General features: G+C 35.3%; 1 protein-coding gene across 1 annotated transcript in view; it reads right to left on the bottom strand.

Moving 5' to 3' along the window:
• srrm4 (serine/arginine repetitive matrix 4) overlaps nt 1-23111 on the bottom strand; it is a 112785-nt gene that overhangs the window by 23481 nt on the left and 66193 nt on the right. The window contains exons 2-5 of the mRNA XM_030143443.1: nt 21211-21351; nt 866-949; nt 628-708; nt 510-536 (exon numbers count right to left, since the gene is read on the bottom strand). Of these exons, the coding sequence (XP_029999303.1) occupies nt 510-536; nt 628-708; nt 866-949; nt 21211-21351 (333 nt within the window). The remainder of the gene's footprint in view (nt 1-509; nt 537-627; nt 709-865; nt 950-21210; nt 21352-23111) is intronic.

Raw genomic sequence — 23111 nt, 5'->3', positions numbered from 1 at the left:
GTCCGTTAGTGTGCAACATAACTCAAAAAGTTATGGACAGATTTTGATGAAATTTTCAGGGTTTGTTGGAAATGGGATAAGGAAGAAATGATTAAATTTTGGTGGTGATCGGGGGTGGGGGGGCCCACGGGGGGGGCGCAGACCACAAAATTTCATCAAAATCTGTCCATAACTTTTTGAGTTATGTTGCACACTAATGGACAGACAAACAAACAAACAGAGAGACAAACAAACCCTGGCAAAAACTTGACCTCCTTGGCGTGGGGGGGCCCACGGGGGGGACCACTGATCAGCCTTGGTGGAGGTCTGCGCTCTCCGAGTGCTTCTAGTTTTCACCAGTTATTTACATGTGTTGATGGAATAAGTGGATCAACAGGTATTTAACTTTTTATATCCATCAATGATTTGGGTCGCTAGGTCTTTATGGGTTAAGAACAGTTTGCCTTCAAGGTTTTCTCTTCAAATCCACATTTTAACTCTCAAAATAAGCCACAAAATTAAATCCATACCTGTGTTTGGACTTTTTGGATGTGTACCTGGAATAAAAGAGAGAAACAGCTGAATCTGATTACCTGAAAATAAACCTCCTAATGTAAATAGTGTTGTTTTAAGCTAGAACTACTGTACCTATGCCTCTTGCTTTTCTTGGAACTCTTCTTCTTCTTCTTTTTCTTCTTTCTCAGCGGCGACAGGCTGTGAGAAGGAGACCTAAAGAAGAAGAAGAGCGGATAAATATTAAGAGAAAATATGTCTGTACAGATACAACCCTTTTTCTTCTTTCTCTCCTTCTTCATTTCTTTATTTCAGGAAACATGACAGAGGTGTCCAATAATACGAGTCCTGCCATCTCCTTTTGAGAACTGACCTTTTCCTTTTCCTCTTCCGCTCGGACTTTCTCTTCTTCTTCTTCCCCTTGGGTCGAGGGGAGAGCTCCTCATCAAAGGAGGGGCTGCGGGGGAAGATAAAGCAGAGGGGAAACTACCATTGAATCTGACAATCATTTGTTTGGTTTTCACTTTTTAATCTCTACAAACAGACATTTCATGGTCATTTATACACACAGTTTTCTGATTATTCTAAGATCAACCCCATAAAAACCCAATGTTACTTTTCTGGCAGTTCCCAAATGATTTTTTTTCTCTTTATTTAACCATCCTTAAGTGATTTATCATCTTTTTTTTTTTTTTTTTAATAATATTATCTTCTGTATTTTGTGTTTTTCAGTGAAAATCAGGTATTTTCTTATACTGAATTTACTGATCTTGTAGATTTTCATGAAAAGCTCGGATTAAAATTGAGGGTTATTAAATCAAAAACAGAGAAAACTGAAGAAAAAGGGACTTTTCCAGCAAAGATATCAATAACTGAATTGAAAAATACATATCTCTGTCCACTGTCATTGATCCAACTCCATGAGTTTTATTTGTGAATCAATGTTGTAGAAGATGATAGTGTTTCCACGGTAACTACAGAGTCTCTGAACATTCAAATGAGTCATATCTGATGACCATTAAAAGATGACAAACTGTATTTTACACCAATTATTTACATGTATTGATAGGATCAATGGATTAACAGGTATTAAACATTTACATCAGTAGATGCTTTTGGTCACCAGTGGATGTTTGGGTTTTTGGGGTTAAAGAGTGACTTAATAAGAATTACAAAAAAAAAAAAAAAAGAAGAAGCTCACTTTTCTAAAAGAATCAAACCATACACAATGTTTCTTTCTATTTGTCTGGGGATTGAGATATCCATCTATGAGATTTATTTCTCTCTCAGACCAAATACTATGCAGTGAATCTTATCTAATTTATTGTTCCCTAAACATTTATTTTATTTATCAGTCTTACTCTGAACAGAGGAAACATCAGATAGTGGGTGCTGTGGATTATTTGTCATTTTTCAGTCTTGTAAGAGCCACAAATAAAATCTATTCTCCTCTATTGTACTGAGGTTGAAACAGAGACAGATATCGCCAAACTATCTACAAGAAACAGTGGTTAAGTAAGTTTAGTTATATAATAAATGTGAAATGACTCTTAAATAGAGAATATGAATGATTCATATGCACTGCTGATGCAGTTTGTATTGGATTTGTTGTGATTTATGGGTGCTTCTATGAAAGTGGGTTGTTTTTGGTATCTGGCCAGCTTTTTAGACCCAACAATAAAAGAGAAATGTAGACATATTTCCCCCAGGATGTACCTAATGATGACCTCAGATACATGCAAAAAAATAAAATAAAAATTATACTCTTGCTCTGAGCCATCCCAAAATTTATTAATTTTCAATAAAATCTTGGGGCCAAAAATAGGAGCAAAATTGGGACAGGAAAAGCTACCTAGGTGTCAGTGCATTTGATCTGGAAAACATCGCTTGAAATGGTCTTATATAAAGGCACTGTTAAATTTGCTGATCCTTGTGGTTTTTCTGATCCAGGCATGTGGGTTTTTTCATGAATCTCAGTCTCATTCCAGGTTTCATGTGTAACCCATCGTGTCCACAGGTGTTACATGCGGAACCTGTCCATTTAAACACAAATAAATCGCGAGAGATTTTGCAACAGCAGTCATTTTGTGAAACGCTCTGCCTTGTACAATTAGTTCGATTCCCAAAATGTACCTGTGAGAGAATAAAGAGGTATTCAAAAAAATAGTAGCATGTAATTTTTGTGTCCTTTTTACTGTATTACATGCAGATTTTTGTACAAAAATAATCTAAAAATGTGTTATACCTGAAAAATAGTTTCTCTTTTATCTCACTAAATATTTATTTTAAAAACAGACCCAAAAGTGCTTCCAAACTTCATAACATTAGTCTACATCTGGTTTGAATTTTTAGGACCAGTTCATGAAGAGATCCAAATGTATTCAACAAAATCAAACTCTACATGTTTGCTGTTTTATGTTTTTCCCTCTACACTCTTTGTACACAGATAACCCTCGTAGAATGGGAGGGGTAAAATAATCCACATGAATCATCATCTGCATCACATCACGGCACATAAACACATCCCAATTCCACCTCAAAACAATCATAAGTGAGATTATTTGTGAGCCAAATGTCCCGTATGAGATGATCCCATCACAACAGGATGATCAAATCCTACACAGACCAGAATAAAGCACAAAACGGATCACATACAACGTGTGTTTCCCACGGATGAAATCAGAGATGAAGACAGAGACAGAGGAGAGCAAGAAATTCAAGGAAAAATGAATGAATGAATGAATGAATGGTTTACTTTTGGTTTGTACAGTAATCACCACACACAGTACAACAACCACAATAAACACAAAAAACAAAAAAAAGGAATAGGCCAGAGGCAGAAACTTATTTTTTGCCGATCCTTCTCACCTGACACCCCGCTTACATTAATTTAAATGTGTACATCGTTGAGTATTGTCATTATAACAAAAGAATCAATAACAACAAAAACACATCTACCATCTTCACTTAATATTCCTGAATGATCTTATACTTAAGGCACTTTTTTAAACTTTATCAGAGAAGTGAACAACTTAAATACATCATCAAATCCATTCCATAATTTCACACCCACAACCCAAATACATCTGGACGTCACATTTGACCTCACTTTCATATATTCAAAAATATAAAGACCTCGTAAATTATAATTATTCTCTCTTAATTTAAAGAACTCTTGAATGGTATTTGGAACAATATTATTTTTTATTTTATAAATCATCTCTAATGTTTTAATATATACAATACCCGGCAATTTTAAGGTATTAAGTTGAATAAATAAATTATTAGTTGCTTCAAAATATCCTAGTTTATTGATTATTCTAATAGCTCTTTTTTGTAATTTTACTAATGTATCTATATTAGTTTTTCCTGCATTCTTCCATATTTCTGCACAATATGTGAAGTAGGGCATAACCAAAGAACAATAGATCATGTATAGGCTGTTTTATACAGTATGCCTATAGATTTTGACACTTTACTTTTAATATACACTCTAAAAAAAATCTGTAATTTAACAGAATTTTTACTCTTTATTTTACAGATTTTTCCTGTATTTTCAAGATACAGGAAAATATCAATGAAATAACAAAAAACAGACTGATTGTACATGTCAAATGTAAAATAACAGGAAAAAACTGTAACTTTGAATAACCATAAAATTTCCATTTTTTTAAAGAATTTTTTTCTTTTTTCACAGAAAAATACAGTTAAAATACATTTGCAAATATATCATAATTGCACAAATATTTCTTTTCTATCCATGAGATTAAACTGTTAACTTAAAGTTTAATACTGTAAAAAAAAAATAAAATAAAAGAAGATAAAATTACTGACTATTACCCGTAAAAGAAGTATTTGTTCTGTAAATTTAACAAGACTTGTTTGTTAATTGACAAATATCTTGTGTAATTACAGGAGGTTTCACAACAAAAATGTTGAATAAATATGTTTTTGTGAATGTATAACATGTATAAGCACTGATAAACTGTCCAAATACAGTTTTTATCAGTGGATTGTACAACTTAGTCTCATTGAATATTATTCAAATATATATTTATAAGTAATTTGATTGTTTTAATACATGTAAATATTCTTTATTAAACATTAAAAACTAAATAAATATGCAAAATCTCATGTAAAGTTAGGGCAAAAAACTGTATTTTAAATATGGAAAATTACCGTATTTTTAGGAGATGGTTATTTTCCATTATTTAACAGTATTTTTTTGGCACCCCTGCTGCCGGAATAATACCGTTTTTTTTCTTTGTTTTTGTTTTTTTTACAGTGTACTCAAATACATCTGGAGGGTGGTTTCTTAAAGGGTGGCAAGGCCCTCATCACTGAATGGTTTGATGAAAGTGAATCATATGTATCAGATCTAAACCTACGGCGTCAATTTGTGGACCGTTTATCATCAAAACATCATATCGTTCCTCCTGTAGAATTCACAAAATGCATTACCAATCAGCACATAGCGACCGCCTTACAAAACCGTAATGCTGCTTTCTGCTTTAACTTATTAAAAGTCTGTAAATGTGTGTGAATTTCCTTCCAGTGTCAGCGCCCAAAGCTATTTTCACAGCAGTTTAGTTAGGAAACACCTCCCATCAGTGTTCTGCAGTGAAACCATGTTGAGCTGTTTGTTTACTTTATTACTGTTTCTCTCATTAACATGCAGACCCACACCTCAGCAGGACACAGACGAGTACAGTAAACTACAGCACTTTATAATGTTAAATTTGAACTGGAACTTCACAAACTCTATGTGAAGTTTGTGTTGTAATCGCTATCAGTCACATAGATGGACGTAGTTTCCATGGCTGCATACCATTGGACATGAATAGAATAGAATAGAATAGAATAGAATAGAATAGAATAGAATAGCCTTTATTGTTATTGTATGTACATGAAAATTAAGATATTAGCAAACACCAGCGCTATAGAAATAAGAATAGAGCGAATATGAAATTACAAAAACTAAAAAATAAGAAAAGAAAATATAATAATAATTTAAAAAAAAACTACAATTTAACAACGTAACACAAGAATAGAGCTTAGTAGAATAAAAATAAAAGTGGATAAAATATGAATAGGCATAATTTACAGTATTAACAGTATGCATTACCATGAATAACAGTCTCTATCTCTATTAACAGTATTAACAGCATGTATTTCCTATAAAAACAGTATGCATATCTATGTAAAACAGTATGTATACCTATGAGTCAGGTCTATATAAAAATAGTGCATTTATTTCTTGATACATATTGAATAAATATTGCATTGTAATTTTCTGCAGTACAGAAAATTAATTCAAAGGCAGAACATGAACAAAAGCATAAGCAATGAAAATCTGATTTTTTTTGCTTCATCCAAGCAAAAAAAAAAAAAAAAAAAAATCTGCCAGTGGAACAAGTGAAAATTATCTTGGTAAGATTTCTTGAAATAAGATTTTTGAGATCTATTGTCTAAAATAAGTTCTTATATCTCACTGAAAAGTTACTCTTTAGGTGATTGTGTCTTATTTTAAGTGTGATGAGATATTTTGACTAGAAACTAGAAAAATACACTTGGTAAGATCTAGATTTTTTTTCCACTGCTTTAACATAATCCAAACAAAAATTCTGGCATATCATTTTGTTTATTTATTTATTTATTTATTTTATCACATTCGATATATTGTGCGTTTGGCCTTTTTGCTCACAACAATGTTAATTTTAGACACAAAAATACATTTTACCAGTAGCATTTTGAAAATACAACATAACATTTCAAGGAATTTTTTTTTTTTTTATTTACATAAAACTTTTTACAGCCTTTTTATTTTCCTTGAATGGCACCATAATTTCAATATTTTTAAAATATTTTTCATGTTCTTCTTAATGCAACTTTTTGAAAATTACCAAAGACTTTCCTACAAAATGTGTGTTGGATGATTTAACATTAGCGGCCATATTGGAAAGGAGAAGAAAAAAAAAAAAGCCTTTCCACTGGCTGTAGTGGGATGATAATCCACCAGGGGGCAGAAAATACATATCGGGTCATATACAACAAGTTTTTAAGGAAAGTACTGATCTTGTTCATAAGATAAAGGTCTAAGAACCTGGTGTAGCAAATATGATACAAATGGTTTTATAGCGTTAACATCCATTCGGCATTGGTGGTTTACTTTCATCAAAACTAAAAATATGACAGATTCAATGTCAAAATATGATTAGAAAAGGACTCAGGTATGACACTAGCATCACCTGACTGAAACAATAGATATGCTTCAGTTCCGTGGACTTTTGTGATGCTGGTGCTTGTGGAAGCAGGAGACCGGTGGTGGTTTTTCATGTGGTTTGCAGCCATTACATGCCCGCACACAGTCTAACATTTGCAAACGCACACTTTAGCATGAAAAATTGTCTTCCATCCATTCTTCTATTACACTATGAACTGGTCATCATACAGAGAAGAAAGCTGTCAGATTCCATCTACTGACCAGCTTGATGGCTCTCCAGAGGTCCACTTCATTTTTACTCTCTGAGCATGAGTGATGTGGAAAAGGAGATGAAGGCCTTTGAAGCACCACAGGCTCGCTGAATGGCTCTTTCAAGTGCAGACTGACTGAAATTCACAAGAAGCAACAGTAGGAGGGAGGGTGTGACCATGGAGGACGATAAAGGAGAGATGCACAAGAAGATGCTTCGGATCGTAATTTATTCAGACGCCTTCACCTTGGCTTTGATAATGAGGCGGAAAATAAGCTGTATTTGGGAAACTGAAAGGGTATGTGTTGCTAGTTAAAGCCAAATTGATATAAATATCATGTAGGGGGGTTTTCACACGGCAGTAAATAAAGCAGAGGAGTGAGCTGACGTTGAGACATGAGCCAATTACTTTTTCACCAACGTCCCTGTTTATTCATACGGACAGAAATATATTGGGCGCACAAAAATACACGAGTTGCTTTTCCATTGGACATCCGTGCAAAACTTTACCGATATTTACTAAATGTAAAAAAAAAAACAGAACTGCGTAATGTCGGTTTTTCCATTAAATTGCAAATGCGATGATTATTAGGTTTATTGTTTATCACGAGATGACACAAGAAGTCATTCCATAAACATAGCGACAAATGTAAATATGGTGTTGATTTATAGATATACCGTACTTTCGGGAGTATAAGATGCTACTTTTCTCTCACGCTTTGAACCCTGCGGCTTATACAACGATGCAGCTCGAGGATAGATTTTTACGAACTGATGGCCTCCAGGGGGCGCTCTAACAGGAAGCGCAAAAGCGAGACAGACAGGTGGAAGAAGTGATGAAGAGGAGAAGTTTTAAGCTTAACCTTATACGATCATTTTGCACAAACCCTCATCATGGAAAACACACAGAAATGCATATGATGTAGCTTTTAAGTTAAAAGCAATCGATGTGTCTGTCCAAGAAGGAAATAGAGCTGCAGCACGCAAGTGCCATTGAGAGCAACAACGAAAGAGACACTGAGAAGGTGTGTGACGGAGCTTTTCTGTGGCTGTTCAACTCCGACACTGAAGAAGACGACTGCAGTGGTTTCTATGAGCAGAAGGAAGATGAAGATAGTGATCAATGACTTTTCTGGGTTTTTTAACCAGCCGTGTTTCTGCCGTTTTACTGCCGTGTTACGGGCACAGTTTGGAAAAAAACAGTTAAGGTATGGAAATAAATATTTGAATAATCTTTCTGTTTACCATCTTTCTGTGTAAATATCTCATGTCGCAACGTGGATACCTGCAGCTTATAGTCAGGTGCGGCCTATATTTGTACAAATATTTTTTTCTTTTAAAATTTGGTGGGTGCAGCTTATACTCAGGTGCGGCTTATAGTCAGGTGCACTCCATAGCCCGGAAAGTACGGTATTCATTATTATTATATGTTACCCCTCTATCTTGTTCTAAATTAAAAAAATGATTGGGTTTCCTGGTTTGTCCACACATACCGCAACATGTTTCTTCTTCTTCCTCGCTTGTTGTAACGTCCATCAACATCTGGTTTTTAAATTCACCTGACTCAAAAAAAGGTCTTTCCATTGCAGTTTTGCATGATATAACATTTGCACTACGCCCAAAAAAAACACCTCTTGCCAGTGCAAAAACTTTTAATCAAAAAATGAGACTTTTGATGAAATTTTCGTTTTTCCATTAGATAAATTTTTATGCGCAAGTTATATTTGCGCAATTTGAGGGTCAGTGGAAAAGCGACTAGTGTTTTATTATGTGACGTAAATCAACATCTGCAGCCATGATAGGGATTACAAGACCAGTTCACTTTAACTGACTCCAACTAAGGATTATTTTTCTTGTTGATTAATCTGTTGATCATTTTTTCATAGAGTGATAAAGTAGTTTTTTGATCTAAAAATGTGAGTAAATTGTGAAAAAGTCCAAAAGCTCCAAATCCATCCATCCGTCTGGTTGTGTTTATCCAGGTGAGGGTCACACAGGCAGCAGTTAAAGCAGAGAAGCCCAGACTTGCTTCACCTCCTCTAGCTCTTCCAGGGAGGACGCCAAGATGCTCTGACAAGGAGATTTCTGAAGTCGTGCAGTTTTATCATTTCACACCAGCTGCTGCTGTCATTCAATAACTGTTAATGTAAACTGACTGGAGCCTGACTGGAATAGAGCTGTAACAAACATGGAGTACTGCAAGGGATAATGCATGTAGAATGTAGAGTAAAGAGCTTAACCTGACAACAATAGAAATGTATGGCTTCACTCAATTGGGAGTTATTTAACACAGCAATGAGTAAAATAACAAAATAATGAATGTAGGGTAAGCCTAACATGGACACAAATATGACCACATACATACTTTTAGCACTTATATTGTGTTTTACCCATTTTCCATTAAGGATATGCAAAAAGTAGCATTTTCTTTGTTTTATTGGAACAAGGCTTTGTGGCATCCTGGGCAGTTTTAACACAGCAAAGGAAGTTTTCACCATTTTAACCCATAAAGACCCAAACAGCCACCAGTGACACAAACCATCTACAGATCTGAACTGTTTAATACCTGTCGATCCTCTAATCCAGTCAATCTGTGTAAATAATTGGTGTAAAATGCAGTTATTCATCTTTTCATGGACATCAGATATGACCCATTTGGACGTTCAGAGGCTCCGTAGTTACCATGGAAACACCGTCATCTTCTACATCATTGATTCACCAGTAAAACCCATGGAGTTGGATCAATGACAGTGGATGGAGACACTTAAATTAAGGTCAGTTAATGATAGTTTTTACTGAAAAAGTCACCTGTTCCAAAGTTTTCTCTGTTTTTGATATGGTAATCCTCAAATGTAATCTCATCATCATGATTAAAGTCCATGATCAGTAAATTAAATGTTGGAAAATACCTGATTTTCACTGAAAAAAGCAAAATAGAGGATAATACTATGATAAATAGCAATAAATTACTTAGGAAAGATTAAATAAAGAGGAAAAATGCATTTGGGAACTGCCACAAAAGTAGTACTGGTTATGGGTTAATACATTTCTGAAGGTTTGTCAAAAAAAGTGTCATCTGTTATGTTATGGGTCAAATATGACCCAGAAGAGAAAGCTAGCTGTTGTACATTTAAAAGTTGTGGGTTGCTTTGTGAATTAAATTTGGCTCAATTTGCCAAATTAGATAATATAACTACACATTGTCTTCACTGCAGGAAATATAATGAGTGAATTTGAACATTTTCCAGTTAAAAATTCTCAGAATATTGTGACATGAAGGTCCATTTGACCAAAATACAACATTTAAAATAGTGTTTACATGGAGATGAAAGCAAATTAGGTTAGCTAGGAGACGAAAAATAATAGTGGATGATAATAATTACACTGCAAGCCTTGCAGCCTCAACATCCTGAAATATTTTAACCCATAAAGACCCAGACCTTCTTTTGTGGCATTTCTAAATTAATTTTTCTCTATATCTAACCTTTTTAAAGTGAATTATCACCATTTATTCTAATATTATCATCTGTATTTTGTGTTTCTTCAGTGAAAATCAGGCACATTCCTATATTTCATTCACTGACCATGTAGATGTTCATAGAAGTTGATTTTAAAGTTGAGGGTTATAATATGAAAAACAGAAAAAAACTGAAGAAAAAGTGACTTTTTCAGCAAAGATATGAATAACTGGACATAAAAACCAAGTGTTTCCATCCACTGTCATCGATCAACCTCCATGGGTTTTACTGGTGAATCAATGTTGTAGAAGATGATGGTGTTTCCACGGTAACTACAGAGCCTCTGAACGTCCAAATGGGTCATATCTGATGTCCATGAAAAGATGACAAACTGCATGTCACACCTATTATTTAAATTTATTGATAGGTTTAGTGGTTATTAGACATTTTAGATTGGTAGATGTTTTTGGTTGCCAGTGGCTGTTTGGGTCTTTATGGATTAATTGAGCCAAATATGTTCAGAAAGGAAGAAACTAGATAATGTTGAAATTTAAGAAGTTGGAAATGGATATTCTTGTCCTTTCAAATGTAATATAAGGTCTAACACGATAAGATAAGATAAGATAAGATAAGATAAGATAAGATAAGATAAGATAAGATAAGATAAGATAAGATAAGATAAGATATACTTTATTGCCCCCAGGGGGAAATTTGTTGCAGGCAATGGTGCACAGGGGCAGCAACGCCATACAGAGAACATAGTACAAACAAGAAGACATCTCAGAACAGACACATAATAATAATAAATAACACTGCAGACACATGACAGCAATACAATGACATGGCATACTGAAACATGGGACAGGATTCAGCACCAGTAGATCAATAAATAAAACTACTGCACAAACCTAAATCCATATCAAAATATCTAACATCACAAGAATTAAAGCCAAAGTGATTAAAAATATTACCAATAAAGGATGAGACACGACCATCAATAAATGGAGATAAAATGTGATAAATAAATGAATAAATAAATAAATAAATAGTAAACAGCCATTTCCGCAGTTACAAAGTAAGTGGTCGAGATTTATTAAGAAGAGAGATAAAGGCATTACGTTGCAAATTGCCAAAGTTCCATTCGACTGCAACTACGTAAAAACACTTGTACAACGCAGTAAAAGCTGACTGTCACAATCTCCCAACGTTACATAACTTAGACCGCTACGAGAATTTTAATTAATAAAAATTATCCATGGAAACACATTGCTGAAAAAGTATACGCCTTTGTCCTGAATCAGACTGTTGGCAACGGAGGAAGATCGCCTCATAATTGGAGCTGAGTGTGTAAATCCAGTGTTCAGCGCAAATAATGTCTGCAAGCTTCAGGGCTTGTCAGCAGAACCTGCCACTTTCAATCTGTACAAAGTGTGTAAAGGAGATGAGATGAAATTAATTTTCTCCTTATTAATGACAGAAAGTGTGAACTGTCTGTCCGTTTTAAGATAAAGCGGTATGCCAAAAATAAAAACACAATGTGCAGAAATAGCAGTTGGAACATGTTTTTAGAAAGTGGCTACACACTTAGATACATTACACCAGTGTTTTTCAACCTTCACATGGGGTCGCCTGGAATTCAAATGAGGTCACCTGAAATTTCTAGTAATTGATAAAAATAAAAAATAAAAAAAATCCTTGCTAATGAAAAATATTTGGTGAGTTGACAGAGACAATTACAATACATAAAAGACATGACAAACTGTGAAGCTGAAACTGAAGCAGTGTGGTACTGTTTATCTGTCAAATGTTCATTGTGGTCAGTTTCAGATGCTGCAGCTGTTTCATAATTCATAATTTGAGTTATTGTTTTTTCAGTATTAATTTGCAGCCTTGTAAATATAAGCTGAACTGACTGTACATATCCTGACCAAGGAATTTGACACATCAGTGGCAAACCATTACCCTCCAGTAAGCACAAAAGTGTTAACAGTTTGTCTTGTACAGCAACTGTTGGTAAGATTATTCATGTATTCAGCCCCACAGTTACACTAGGGCTGATTGTATACTATAAAAAACAAGAAAAGCACTCAGAGCGCAGACCTCCGCCACGGCAGATCAGTGGGCCCCCATGGCCCCCCCACCCCTCCATTCCCGATCACCACCAAAATTAAATCATTTCTTCCTTGTGGCAGTATCAACATTTCCTGAAAATTTCATAAAAATCCGTCCATAACTTTGAGTTATCTTGCTAACAAACAAACAAACACGCACACACGCACGCAAACACACAAAGTAAAGCGATCACAACACCTCCTGGGGGTGGTAATAAAACATGTATGTTGATAATGTGTGAAAAAAGCATGTAACACAGTGGTTCATGACCCCATTTTAACATCACAAATTTCTGGCGACCCCAGACATTCAAACAGGAGACTTTTTTTGTTGCTAAAATTAATTTGTTTTTGATCATGTAACAGTTTGCTATGTTATGTTGCAAGGAAACGTTAATTTTAGACGAAGGAAACTAAAATTCTTACTTTGTGCAATAATCTCAACCTGGTTTTTCTGCCTCTGTCCATAATATAAATTATATAACCTAAATGTTGTCTAAAATTAACATTTATTTGCATCATAGTATAGAAAACTATTACATGATCAAAAGCAAAATAATTTTACCAAAAAAAAAAAAAAAAAAAGTCTCTGGTTTGAATGTCTGTGATCGCCATAAATTTGTGACATTAAAATGGGGTCACCAGCCAAAAAAGGTTGGGAACCACTGCATTACACCCTTTTTCCACACATTATTAACCCTTTCATACATAGTGCTCACTACAGTGGACAGCCATTCTACAGCTGTTCTCTTGTATATTCATGGGTTTTGTTGTTTTAGTTCCATATCAGCCAACACATTGGACGCTTATGCATCATCCCATACACTGCAATTGATAACATTTCTGTAACTGTGCTGCTCTTGATAAACCTGATCTAGCATGTTTGAATGTAAATCCATTGCTTGTTATTGTTATTAGACTGTAATTAACAACAATGTGTTTTTTTTGCATATTATGAAGTGAGAAATAACTAGTATTAGAGTATGTTAAAATGTGAGAAAACATCAGATTAATAGCATTAAAATGTTTTTATTTTATAGTTTTCACATAGTATATCAGTAAACACATGTGTCTTTGCGCCAAAAATTAAATGCATGGTGTCCAGGTTTGGGGACATTTTTGCAACTCCATGACAAATAGCTTCATAAAATTATTTTCAATTGCATTGGTTTTTTTTTCAGTGCCCAAAAAGGAATAAAAACACTCTGGGGAAAAAAAAAAAAAAATCTTGATTAAGGTTCTCATAATTCATGCATGAAAGGGTTAACATGCATGTTTTATTTTTCAAAGTATACAATCAGGCCTAGTTGAACTCTGGAGCAGAATACATGAATAATCTTACCAACAGTTGCTATACAAGACAAACTGTTAACACTTTTGTGCTTACTGGAGGGTAATGGTTTGCCATTTATGTGTCAAATTCAAAGAAATGTACTTCTCTGTTGCACCTGCAGCAGGTCGTGTGCAGAGGTGAGTGTGATCAGAGCTGATCCGGACAGTGACAAACTACACTCCTCCTTGATATATGCAACCACAAAGCTCTGGAGACCTAGCGCTTGTTTCATTGGATGCAGAGGACTGTCTTGCTATAATAAATGACCCTGCTTGGTGTAGTCGGCAGTTTGGGAGCATTAGGAACTGAAATGCATTAGGGCTGATTAGACAGACCAGGCCCAAGTACCCTCTCCTGGTAATGAGAATGCTTTGTCACTCATTAACACCTCTACCATTCTGGTCTTATAGAAGCAGAGCACAAGGCACACATTTGCATTTTTCTTCCCAGCAGAAACTGTTTCTTTTGATGAGGCGGAGGGAATCAAAGGGAGAATGAGAGACCAGTCAATTGCAGCTACATTGGGAATGGTGATTGTGCAAAACAATTGTGTATGAAAAAAAGGGATTTTGGGACATCTGATGAGAATATGTTCATTGCTGATTGCAATTCTGTCCTCCTGAAGAACATGTTGATTTGTTACTTGTCTCAATCATGTGCACACACCATGAGCACAAAGATAAGATACGATACGAAAAGATAAGACAAGATAAGACACGAAAAGATAAGATAAATTAAGACATGAAAAGATGAGATAAGATAAAATAAGATGAGAAAGGAAAGATGCAATAAGATGAGAATAGACAGGAAAAGATAAGATAAGATATAATAAGATAAGATTTGAAAAGATACGATAAGAAAGATACAACGAGAAGATAACATAAGATAAGATCCAAAAAGATACGATATGAAAAGATACGAGAAGATGAGATACGATCCAAAAAGATACGATACAAAAGGATATAAGATACAATAAGATAAGATACAATATGATAAGATATGAAAAGATATGATAAGATATAATATGAAAAGATATGATAAGATAGGAGGAGAAAAGAAAAGATACGATACGAAAAGCTACGATATAAAAAGATAAGATAAGATACAATAAGATAAGATAAGTTACGAAAGGATATGATAAGATATACTTTATTTATCCCCAAGGGGGAAATTCAAGTGTTCAGCAGCACAAGAAAAGTGGCATCAAATACAATAAGAAGATAAAAATAAAAACAATAAAATTTGTTTATGTGACAAAAAATGACATGAATGGTAATAATAGTAATAAATAAGTAACAAGTGTGCAGTAGGAGCCACTGAAAAAAATTATGCAAGTGAGTGACAGGACATTGACAGATGCAAAAAGACTGTTTAGAGCAGGATGTAATTAAAGCCGAGCTGCTGTTGTACAGTCTGATGGTGGTTGGAACAAAGGAGTGTCTGAAACCAGGATTATATATATGGTTTGGTTTTAGTAAAAATATCCAGAAAGCACCGCTTTGGATTTAGCACAGACCTAATCAAGACATAGTGTTTTCAGAGAATTTGACATTTAACAGAATTAGTTGCGGCTGAATTTAATGAACATGAATCTTAATTTCTTTTGCTCTTTCTGACCTGAAGCTTTTGCTACTTTAGCTCCTTCACAAGATTAAAAATAGAGTTCAGATAGGAGGCCAGTGGAAGTGGCTTGTTATGCTATAATTACCAGTGGTTCCATTGCTAAACTGGGCTGATGCAGGCCAATTATAAGAGGATTCAAAGAGGGAAAGAAATTGCAGCACCTTTAAAACCATCTTATTAGTCAAAAAATACCCAAACAGTATTTTGTACACACTTCTTCTCCTGCATGCATGAAGACATTTGTTCTAAAGTGGCTGTAGGTGAGTTCAGTAGTTCATCTCTATATCCTCAGTATTCAGTCAGGTTTGGACACAGTTGTCTCTAGGGATGGGAATCGATAAGAATTTAACGATTCCGATTCCATTATCAATTTTGCTTATCGATCCGATTCCTTATCAGTTCTCTTATCGATTCTCATTGGGTGAAGGAATAAAAGAGCCCAAACGGGTGTCTTTGCATTAACTGTCTTTTATATTTCCATCTCTGCACCGAAAATATACCATATGCAGTATGTACAAATAATAATAATAGATGACGCCGGGCCCAGTTGGGGGGGGGGGGGGGTTACAGTGAAAGTGAAACTAAAGACGCTTTACTAATTCCTCTATTGCCGCATGTCCACTACGTGTAACCGGTTCGACTCTGCCCATCTCCCGTTGTTGTGCACCTCATTTCCTTTCATCTACCTTTGGAAACTTGTATTTGAGGGGGTACGATGTTTGTTGCCCGCACTGGAACCAGAACTGGGCCCGGCGTTCACTCTACCGCTACATTCACAAGTGTCGCTAAGCAGAGTACCAAATACGTGACATTCCTGTAAATGAGTCACATGCTGTGGACAAATGTTTGAGTATTGGAGGGATTCCACCCTTTAGAAGACATGGAAGGTTTGCAAGTGTTACAAGTGGACCTGGTGTCATCTTTTTAGACCGTTTCTGCCTCAACACCATGTTAGCTACGTTCTGACCAAAACAATGCAGCGTATGTGTGACATCATTGCGCATGCACAACGAAGGCGGAATCGATAAGCAGAATCGTTAAGCAGGCAGGCAAATGATTCCAAGGAATTGAGCTACTGGGATCTGGTTCTCAAAAAGAACCGGTTCTCGATTCCCATCCCTAGTTGTCTCCTTGGTGTCTGTCTTCATTTCTTTGTGGTCAAAGTTGCTGATGAGCAGAAAAAGGGGCCTGGTAATGATAGTGCCCCCCCATCAGTTTCTGTTGCATTTTCATCTGCCATTCATCCACAGATAATACCTTGAGTAATTTAATTGCTGAGTTGCAAAAGGATTTGTGAAGAGGCTCCACAAAACATCATCAGCATAAGCTTGTGAAGTCTGGACACTGGGTTGTGGAATGTGTGAATGCACAGCGACTGAGCGTGTTGATACAGAGTTCATCATGTGACGTAAGAACAGAGTAAAACAAAACCCGAGCGATGGCTGTCGGATCAAACTCAGACTCTGCCCTGTTTCTTCCGGTAATGTTTTCCACTGTTGCATCAACGTGTAATGATGTGATGTGATTTGACACAGATCTCCTGCTTTGTGTAACACAGTGGTCCAATCCCAATTCACCCCTTGGCCCTCCCCCTTACCCCTATCCCTTCATTTTGCGCGTTCATGTGAAGGGGTAGGGATGAGTCGGAGGGGAAGGGCTAAGGGGGAGGGCTGTTTTGTGCTTAAAACAGAGATTTTTTAGGACCACGTTACAAACGAAGGGGTATCAGAAATCTTCCATAATTCTGTTCAAATCATTGGCAACATGGAGGTAAACACAGCAAAAAAGTGTTGCAAAGTCCAACCCATTTGTTCGGGGTGGAATCACCCAAGAAGATAATTGTCAACCACACCCGAAATTCGGGGCTCTTTGACTCGAGTTCCTGTGGGAGCTCTTGTCTAGAGAGACCAGCACTGGCTTTTATATTTCACATGTGATCAGAATAAATTCTTAAACTGAGACCAAGTGTATCCTGAACGCATCTTTGGAGCTTCCAATCAACAAGCACGAAAAAACTGTGATGAAAGAAACACAAAAATATACACTACCAGTCAAAACTTTGGACTCACCTTCTCATTTAAATGACATGAGAAGGACTGCAGATGGTCAACAAGTGCTCAGCATCACTGGGAACTCCTTCAAGACTTTTGGAAAACATTTCAAGTGACTACCTCATGAAGCTTATTGAGAGAATAGCAAGAATGTGCAAAGCAGTAATAAAAGCAAAATGTGGCTCTGTTGAAGAATCTAAAATATAAAACATGCTTTGAGTTATAAAATTTATGGGAAGGAATGCTTCTAGGACCAAAAAAGAGTTTGTCCAAGGTGGTCTTTGGAAAAAGGGATTCATAAAGTCAATGACAAACTGGAATAAAACTCCAAGGCACTCTCATTAAACATTAAAATGCCTTTATGACCATGGTGTACATGTTTGTTCACCTGATAATTACTAAATGTCTGCTGATGAAATGTACATCCATGACCGAAATAAACGAAATGAATGAAAATGAATTGATTTCAGTCTTTTTGCCAAAGGAATACCATAGATGATTTTATGTACAGTTTTAGATGTACTTCAGTAAATAGTCCATCTGCTTAAATCAGAAGAAAAACAGCAAATGAAACCAAATAATTAAAGATACATCTATGGTCTTAACAGTACGTCGTCTGTTTGGAAGGGAACTCAACTTGCTGTGATTCCTCAGTACTTAACATTCAAATGATTTTGTGCTTCTTCATATCATAGATCAGAGAAAAAAAACATGAGTGTAGTTTTAACTTAAAGAGAATAATTCCGTTTCAAGGAGAAGCATCACTATAAATCTTTTACAACACACTGTTTTTTTTTTTTATTTTTATTTTTTTTATCAGATGTCTTCTCTTGTTCAGACTAACCAGAAAAAAATGATTATCAGAATCCTGCACATTGTTCACGCTCAGAGTTAAATTCCAAACAAAAAGAAGCAGCCGCTGGATAAAGTTCATCCACAGAAAAGCGATTGTTGTTCACGATCCCTTCGGCGCTTTAGATGTTTTACATATCGCCGACTGCTTCGTTCCTGTGTAGCTGCAAATGCTCTGAAGGTGTCAGATTAATTAAGAGTTTCTTAAAAACCGCTTGAATTGATTTTTTCCCCGACACTGTTCTCAGCGTGTGAAGGGGACTTTTTGGTTCATGGTGTTTGTGAAATGGAGGATCTGCTGCATGGCGTAGCCTACTGTGGAATTCTTCATAACATCTTTATATTTCTCCACCAGAACTGACCTGATAAGACTGTTTACATTCCCTGTGCCGTAATATAGAGATTAGCTCCCATTTCTGAGAGTCTAGCCCTGAGGGTGTTTTGTTGTAGCGCTAAAAAGCTTTATCATCAGCAATAATCTACAAAAACACCTCCAAATAGAAATAAAAACTTCAACAGTTCATTAGGAATGCTTTCCTCATCTATAATAAGCAGCACTGATCTCTTGGCTTTATCTCCTCATTAAAGCGTCTTCTTTGAGCAAAAAAAAAAAAAAAAAAAAACACACACTCTGCGGTTTTCAAGAGGTGCAGCTCAGAATTTGGAAAAGTATACAGCAGAGGAGTGTCAAACATATGGCTCGTGGGCCAAAACCAGCTTGCCCAAGCTTCAGATCTGGCCCAAAAGTGCAAAAATTACATAGAAAACATTAACATCCAAGGGTTTTGAAGTCATTTTAGTACATGTTCCACATACAGACCAACACTAAAGTGAAACTGTAATATAATAACCTATAAATAGTGACAACTCCAAATTTTTCTCTTTGTTTTAGTGCAAAAAAACCCATTAAATTATGAAAATATTTACATTAACAAATTATTCTTTAACAATGAAATGTGAATAACCTGATCAAATATGAACAACCTGAAATGCCTGAAGAAATTAACCCATAAAGAGCCAAACATCCACAGTCGACCAAAATCATCTACTGATGTAACGTTTAATACCTGTTGATCCATTAATTCTAACAATACATGTAAATTATTGGTGTGAAATACAATTTTTCATCTGTTCATGGTCATCAGATATGACCCATTTGGACGTTCAGGGGCTCTGTAGTGAACGTGGAAACACCGTCATCTTCTACAACATTGATTCATCAGTAAAACCAATGGAGTTGGATCAATGACAGTGGATGGCGACACTTGTTTTATTTTCAATTAATGATATTTTTGTTTAAAAAGTCACTTTTTCTTAGTTTTTCTCCATTTCTTATATAATAACCCTCAACTTTAATCTGCATTTTTATGAACATCTACATGATCTACAAGACTCACCTGTTCACTGCTGCCTTTGACTAAAAGGCTTTTGACTTTTTAAATTTTATATTCTCTTTGAAACTCTGCACTGCAACTTTTACTTTAATATGTGTGTTTTTATTTTTATTATTATTATTATTATTATTATTATTATTTTATGTGTTGTTTTCTTACTTGCTGTTTTTAATCACCTTTTATATGTTTCTTTTATAATGTTTTAAATGTGTTTCTTTTTGTTTCTTTTATTTCAATGTCCTGTGTGAAGCACCTTGAATTGCCTTGTTGCTGAAATGTGCTATACAAATAAACTTGCCTTGCCTTGCCTTGATCAGTAAATAAAAAATGTGAAAATACCTGATTTGTACTGAGGAAATGCAAAAATAAATAAAAAAGATAATATTATAATAAATGGTGATAAATCACTTGGGAAAGGTTAAATATAGAGATGGGTTGTTATGGGTTAAGTGCAATTTTACCAATATACTGCCTGTTATTAAATGTTTTGTTCCTTTGTAGATCCAATCTGTAATGCACTTGTATAAAAGAAAAGCTGAGGTATAATATTATTAAAATTGCAATTATTTTATCTCAAGAAATGTTAGTTTGTTATAGTTATTCACATCTTTTTTGTGAAAGAACTGTATCTAAATGTAATTATTTTCATAATTTAATGTTTTTTTTCCACTAAAACAAAGAGAAAAGTTTGAAGTTGTCATTATTTCTAGGTTATTATGATAGTATTTAAAGGGGACATATTTTGCTAAACCCACTTTTATTAGTCTTTGGTACATTTATTTATGTATTTGGACCCTAATAGTTCCAAAACTTTGAATTTGAACCCTCCAGGTGCTGCAAAACTATCTTTATAGTAATTTTGGCAAAAATCATGTGAATTTCCACAACCTGTTTGAATTCCTGCTTAATTTGTTCTGTTTTATAACAAGTTACGTCACGACATTTACACATATAAGGTCCAGATTTCCAACAAACATTTCTCTGAGTGCGACATAATTGTTTGTCAGCAGCAGTGGTGGTAGTAAAAACTGAAAATATGTCCAAACTTTAAGCCGGTTACCTAAAATGTTCAGTTGTTGGTTGAACAGGACAGACCAGCACAGCCAACAACCTGGAGGGGGTGGGGCCTGAAGTGGCTCATTTGCATTTAAAGGGACAGTGCTCAAAACAACCTTTCTGGTGTCATTACTCAGAAATAGGGTAGAAGATGGACCTGTGGAGTTGAATTAATGAAGAATTCAGACCCAAACATGCATTTACAGTTTATGTAGACCACAGGGAAATGTTTTAAAATGCATAATTCCATTTAAAAAAGCAAAATATCACTCCTCTAACAGGTCTGATCGACTTGAGATCAGATTAGGCTGAATGTGGCCCCTGAAAGAGCACAACTTTGACACCGATGGCGTACAGTCTCACCCACCTCCGGACCCTGCGATGACTGTGGTGTTTGCGTCCTTTTCCTCTGCTGCAGCCATTTCTGTGGGCGGTGTCCACTCTGTCACCTGAATCTGCTGTTTTCCTCTCGTCAGGCTTGAGCGGTTGGCATGCTGTTGTCTCCAAGCTATGAGAAACAAAACACACACAAGCAAAAACAAGAAAGAGATTTAGTTTTGGCACTAATACTGTCTCATGAGAACTTCTCCTGGTGATTTTTCCAGTTGTCCACACAGTTAACACACAAATCATACAATGGTGAGGAACATTTAGCACGCTTGGTTAGCCTTTTCCCTCTGGTCTACTAGCTATGTGTTTTATTCCCCTCTGTTTCTCCCTACCAGCCATTCTCTGGGAAAATTGGAGGTCAGCCATTTACCATTCAAATCGAGGTGTCAATTGAAATGTAGTTATTTACATGCTTCAGTAGCTCTGACATTTTGGGAAATGGCGCTCTCTATCTCGTCCTGTGCAGATGCAGCCGTGAGAGATGCGTGATTGTGAGAACAGTTGATGATTAAACCCAAGCCTTACACCTTTTAAGCCGCTAACACAGGGGCATCAAAGTCATTTTAGTTCAGGAGCCACATTCAGCCCAATTTGATCGCCACAAGGTTAGACCAGTAAAATAATAATATAATAACCTATAAATAATGACAACTCCAATTTTTTTTATTTTTTTTTTGTTTTAGAGCAAAAAATATAACATTACATGAGGAAAATATTTATATTTACAAACTATCCAAACAAAAAAAAAATTGAATAACCAGAAAAACTGAAACTCTGTACAAAAAATAAGTACAATTTAACCATATTATGACTCAACTTATCATTTATGGGTCCTTCTATAAAACTGGCTCCTAAAAAATGGACAGAGGGGTTAAAAATTCAAGCAAGTTGTAAACTAATGTTATGAAGCAAGTTTGGAAGCACTTTGAGTCTACTTTAAAAACAAATATTTACTGAGATAAAAGAAACTATTTTTCAGATAAAACACATTTTAAACAAAAATCTGCGTGCAACACGATAAAAAGGACACAAAAGTTACACGCTAGTATTTTTTTTTAATCCTCTCACAGGTACTTTGGGAATGGAACTAATTATGTAAGGCAGAGTGTTTCACAAAAGTAGCTGCTGTTGAAAAATCACTCACAATTTATTTGTGTTTAAATGGGCAGGTTCCGCATGTAACATGAGGGGACACAATGGGTTACAAACAAAACCTGGAATGTGACTGCCAATTCATAAAAAAAACACTTCTGGACTAGATCATTAGGTACATCCTGGGGGAAATATGTCTAAATTTCTCTTTTATTATTGGTCTAAAAAACCTGGCAAAGTTCCAAATTCAAAATAAACCCAGATTCATAGAAGCATCAGATCTACAAAGGCACAAAACATTTAATAACAGGCAGAATATTGTTAAAATTAAATTTACTTTCCTTTAGACATTTCAGGTTGGTCATATTTGTTCAGCTTATTCACATCTTGTTAAATGATAGTTTGTCAATGTAAATATTTTCATAATTAATGTGATTTTTTTGCACTACAACAAAGAGAAGCATCTGGAATTGTCGTTATTTATAGGCATATGGTAATGTTATTTTTTTCACATTAAACCAAGACGAAAATTTTGAGTCATTATTTATAGGTTATGCTATTATTTTACTTGAGATCACATTGGTTTGTGCGTGGAACCTGAACTAAAATGAGTTTGACATCCTTGACTGTTCATGTCTTCATGTCTTGTAATTTTTGCACTTTTCAAATTTATCCCACGGGCCAGATTGGAACTTTTCCAGCTGGTTTTGGCCCGCGGGTCACATGTTTGACACCCGTGCACTAACAGATTATGAAGACAGGTGCTAAAATAAGTCAAACGTGAGC

The sequence above is a fragment of the Sphaeramia orbicularis genome, chromosome 9, assembly GCF_902148855.1.
Source record: "Sphaeramia orbicularis chromosome 9, fSphaOr1.1, whole genome shotgun sequence".
In the NCBI taxonomy this organism is placed as follows: domain Eukaryota; kingdom Metazoa; phylum Chordata; class Actinopteri; order Kurtiformes; family Apogonidae; genus Sphaeramia; species Sphaeramia orbicularis.
Note: the sequence above shows the minus strand (reverse complement) of the source record. Positions and strands in the feature narration are given on the sequence as shown.